Source organism: Ricinus communis, chromosome 5 (assembly GCF_019578655.1).
Source record: "Ricinus communis isolate WT05 ecotype wild-type chromosome 5, ASM1957865v1, whole genome shotgun sequence".
NCBI lineage: Eukaryota > Viridiplantae > Streptophyta > Magnoliopsida > Malpighiales > Euphorbiaceae > Ricinus > Ricinus communis.
In genome coordinates this window covers 2,038,490-2,042,245 of record NC_063260.1, presented here as the reverse complement: position 1 = coordinate 2,042,245, position 3,756 = coordinate 2,038,490, and the positions used below count along the sequence as shown (strand labels likewise).

General features: G+C 31.2%; 1 protein-coding gene across 2 annotated transcripts; it reads right to left on the bottom strand.

The window, feature by feature from the left end:
* Positions 1 to 232: 232 nt before the first annotated feature.
* On the bottom strand, positions 233 to 1,972 carry LOC8268716. Of its 2 annotated transcripts, none has more exons than XM_015720856.2 (3): positions 1,777 to 1,972; positions 1,136 to 1,605; positions 233 to 985 (listed from the first exon to the last, which is right to left on the bottom strand). In XM_015720856.2, the coding sequence occupies exons 1-3, from the start codon at positions 1,856 to 1,858 to the stop codon at positions 416 to 418; spliced, it is 1,122 nt and encodes a 373-aa protein (XP_015576342.1). In that variant the 5' UTR covers positions 1,859 to 1,972; the 3' UTR covers positions 233 to 415. The 2 variants fall into 2 exon arrangements, with proteins under 2 accessions (XP_015576342.1, XP_002521661.1); XM_002521615.3 differs by having other exon boundaries at positions 233 to 982.
* Positions 1,973 to 3,756: the final 1,784 nt, after the last annotated feature.

The window sequence follows — 3,756 nt, the reverse complement described above, 5'->3', positions numbered from 1 at the left end:
TCTTTTTGGTAGAACTTTAAAAACTTCTGAGATTCAATCAAAATATTGGTTCTCCCTTCCTTCTGTTTGAATTTTAAAATTTAAGTTCTATTAGAAATTCATTTCCAAATAAAAAATGAATTTTTTTATTGAATTTCAACATTTCTATTGTTTTCGTTTTCGTTTCTTTTAGATTTTCCTAAATGTGACTTCAAAATGATAAATTCCTAAAAGACAATTTAGAAATGAAATATATTTGTAATTCCACAAATTGCATTTGTGGTCAATAATCTGAAATTAACATTTGTTTCAATCTTAATAATCAGTGTTTGAAAAAAACAAAAAACAATTCCCAAAATGCTTAACAAATTGATGAACAATTAAATCTCCCAAAAGCTTATGTGGTGTCAAAGAAAGACGCAACAAGTCAACCCAATTAGAAACCATCATTTCGATTTTCTTCTTCTTCTTCCATTGGAAAGCGCAGGTGCTTCCCTGTAGGTGTAGGCAAGCCCTTCAAGTGTAGTACTTCTTCCTCTTCAACAATCTCATCATCACTGTTGTACACAAATCTTGTATGCTTCCCTCTGCACTTACTATCACTCTCATTTACACTTATCTTGCCAATCCCTTCACAGAGTTCGGCAACCAATTCTTCATCATCATAATCATAAACAGCCTCTTCTTCATAGTCATCAGGATGATAGTAGCAATCTTCTTCTTCTTCTTCTTCTCCTTCAATTAGTTGTTCTTCCTCATCTTGATCATGGATGCTTGCATTCACCTGAATTGACCAATTAGAGGCACTATCATCATCTATTAATGGTGATGATGATGATGACTTTCCGTTGCTGTCACTACTTGTTATCGCAGAGGAGCATTCTGATGAAGCATCAGTGACTTCAGATTTCTCAGAGAAATCAAGTAGTAATGATCTTGTCAGACTCTTTTGAGTTTCAAGACTCTCTTGCTTTTTTTTCCCTTCAAAGATTTCACTCACCACCTGCTGCCATCAAACAAACATATTAGTAATTTTGAAACTAAGAACAAAAGAACAAGAAACCAAATACTAATACTAAACATGAAACAGGATGCCAAAAAAAAGTTGTTGATGCTACATAGTCAAGGAAACCAAGAAAAAAAAAATCAAACAAACCTGACAAATCTTCAATTGTTCTTCAATTACAGGCAAAGGGGTAAATGAAGCCCAATCATTAATGTTAATACTCCCATCCTCATTGAGATTAGGGACTAGTGGTGTATTAGCAGGAGTGGGAGCAAGAAGTCCCATTGGAGAACTGACAAGACCTTGAAGATGAAGAAAGGGACGGTTCTGTAATGAAATCTTGGAAAGATCAGCTTCTTCCTCAACTTTCTGCAAGAGAGTCTTGACTTGACCTCTAAGTAATGCCTCTCCAGAGCCAGGTGTATTAATGTTGTTCTTAAATCTGTTGCTTCTTTGCTTGGCTATGGCTGATGATGGAGTCTCTAAACTACCCACTGCAAGACCAACAATTGGTGAATCATTTGTTATATCAATAAGTGCAGATCTATCTTGTTGTTGCTGTTGATTTCCATTTCTTCTTCTTGATTTTGAAACTCCCTTTTCAGAGTCTTCAATCTTCCCTGCAAACACACCATCAAGGAAAACAACCTTGTTCATTAATCCAATCAAGAAACCCCATTAAAGAATGATACCAAAAGATTTGATCTTCCATAAAACAGATCACCAGAACAAGAAAATAGCAAAATCAAAAAGAGAAAAACAGAAAAAAAGAAAAAGAAAAGAAAGCCCACTTGAGATTGGAATATTGCTGCTGCTGAGAGCAAGCAGTGTCTGAGATCTTGTGACTCTTTTTGTCGATGATGGAGTCTCCATTGAAGGAAAGAAAATTGAATTTCAAGAAAGAAAGAGAGAGCCAAAAGCGAGAGCAAGAAAGCGAAAAGACAAAGTAGATAAATTCTTTTGATTCTATGTGACAAAGTTGAGAGCGTTTATAAATGGAGGATTTTGATTCACAGAAAAAAGAGCTTTTTAAACGGTCACATTACCGTTAGAGCGCACGCATAAGCACGATTCACTTGCACTAAAAAAAACTAGCCGTTAGGGATTTAGTACTTTGAACAGCGCCTCTGTTTTCTACCCTTTCAGGGCTTCTAATTCATAAGTGGGCTGTAGAAGACGGACAATACCCAAATATGCAAATTTTGAAGACTTTGTTTCTAATTATTGCATGGAATAATTCAGATTAATTAGCTGTAAACAAAAAAGGGAATTTTTAACAATATCCTAAAATAACCAAAACAAAAATTATTTTAATGTATAAATTCTTTTTTCCAAAAATACTATTTTTTATTTTTTAATTTACAGTGTAATTATTTTTTATTATTTTTTCATTATTTTTCGATTGCTTTATCTAAAAATAATAAAGAAAAACCAAAATCATAAATTTGGAAAAAAGAGTTAAAAGAGATTATTTTTTGATATTTTAATACAATAAAAATAAAAAAAAATATTATAAATTTAATAAAAAACCAAAAGAAACATGGGTAGTTTTTTTATATTTTTTCCAAGTTTCAAAATTGTTTGATGTAATTTTCGTATCTGCTATTCCATTTTTCCTATTTAACAAAAATTCTTCGACAAATTAGCAAATGATGTTTGCCCCTTCGTTTTTAAAAGCCCCGGAAGGAAAAACATATTATACATAAGTAAATGAAATATTTATTTCAATTATAAAATTAGTTATTGTCATTTTATTTGGACGTTTCATAAATTGTTACTATTAATATTAAGGAGAGATTTTTGATATGATAACTTAAAATTTTTTGAATTTTAATATTTTGATTCTATAATTAATTATTTGAATAAAATAAAATTATTTTATGTATATGAACAAATGACAATTCTGTTATTAGGAAGATTACTATATTTCAATAGAAAAAAATAAGACATCTATCAAAACAAAGTTGAACACTTAGATCTAGGTATTTATGAGATAATAGGCAAAATTAATTTAATTTGTAGTTTCCATTGCTATAAAAATGACATGGTAAAAGCATATAATCTCGAAAAATAGAGAATTTAAATTCGGTCTGTATAAGGTAAATTATCGCTTTATAGCAAATGTAATGGGATAATAAATAATTACTAATACTCGGGAGGTTTGATATAATATGCACTTATGTTCCTTATTTTTTATAAATATGCATTCACATTTCTTTTTTTAACGTTCATCATCAGAGTTCTTTGCTACTGTTTTATTAGTTTAACGAGTTGTTATATTTTACTGACTTGACGTACGAGTCTGTATTAAACTTTCATCCCTCTTTTCACTATCCATTTTCCCTTTCCAATTCAAGAAAGCCATTGCCACCACCTCCATTTGGACATTATCAAACACTTTACCTACAATCTTAAAGAATAATTTTAAAACTAAAACAGTGTGACAGTAATACCAAAATTAAGGTAATCATCAATTGCAACTGACCCTCAAATTACTTTTCTTCTTTAGGTGTAAAAAGAGAGATAAATTGAGAGATTAATTACATATTCGTTTTGCACACACATCAAATTTAAGAAGATATCAATGCCGAAGAAAAGCAAAAAAAAAAAAGAAAAAAAAAAGAGATAAAAGGAGAAAGAACAATATGACAGCAGTAGTAGCTAATCTAGATGGCATGTCTTATGTCAAGTAGCCCTTTATTGCCTCCACCTTCGAGCTGTGGAGGAAGCTTGTTCAACTGTCATGAAGTGGTGGTTGGTTGTGGCTACAG

Excerpts from the sequence above, each read along its gene's own strand:
- LOC8268716 (XM_015720856.2), bottom strand. The coding sequence starts at position 1,858 with ATGGAGACTCCATCATCGACAAAAAGAGTCACAAGATCTCAGACACTG. Across the intron at positions 1,606-1,776 it reads CAGCAATATTCCAATCTCAA|GGAAGATTGAAGACTCTGAA; the intron begins GTGGGCTTTCTT and ends GTGTGTTTGCAG. Across the intron at positions 986-1,135 it reads AACAATTGAAGATTTGTCAG|CAGGTGGTGAGTGAAATCTT; the intron begins GTTTGTTTGATT and ends GTTTGATGGCAG.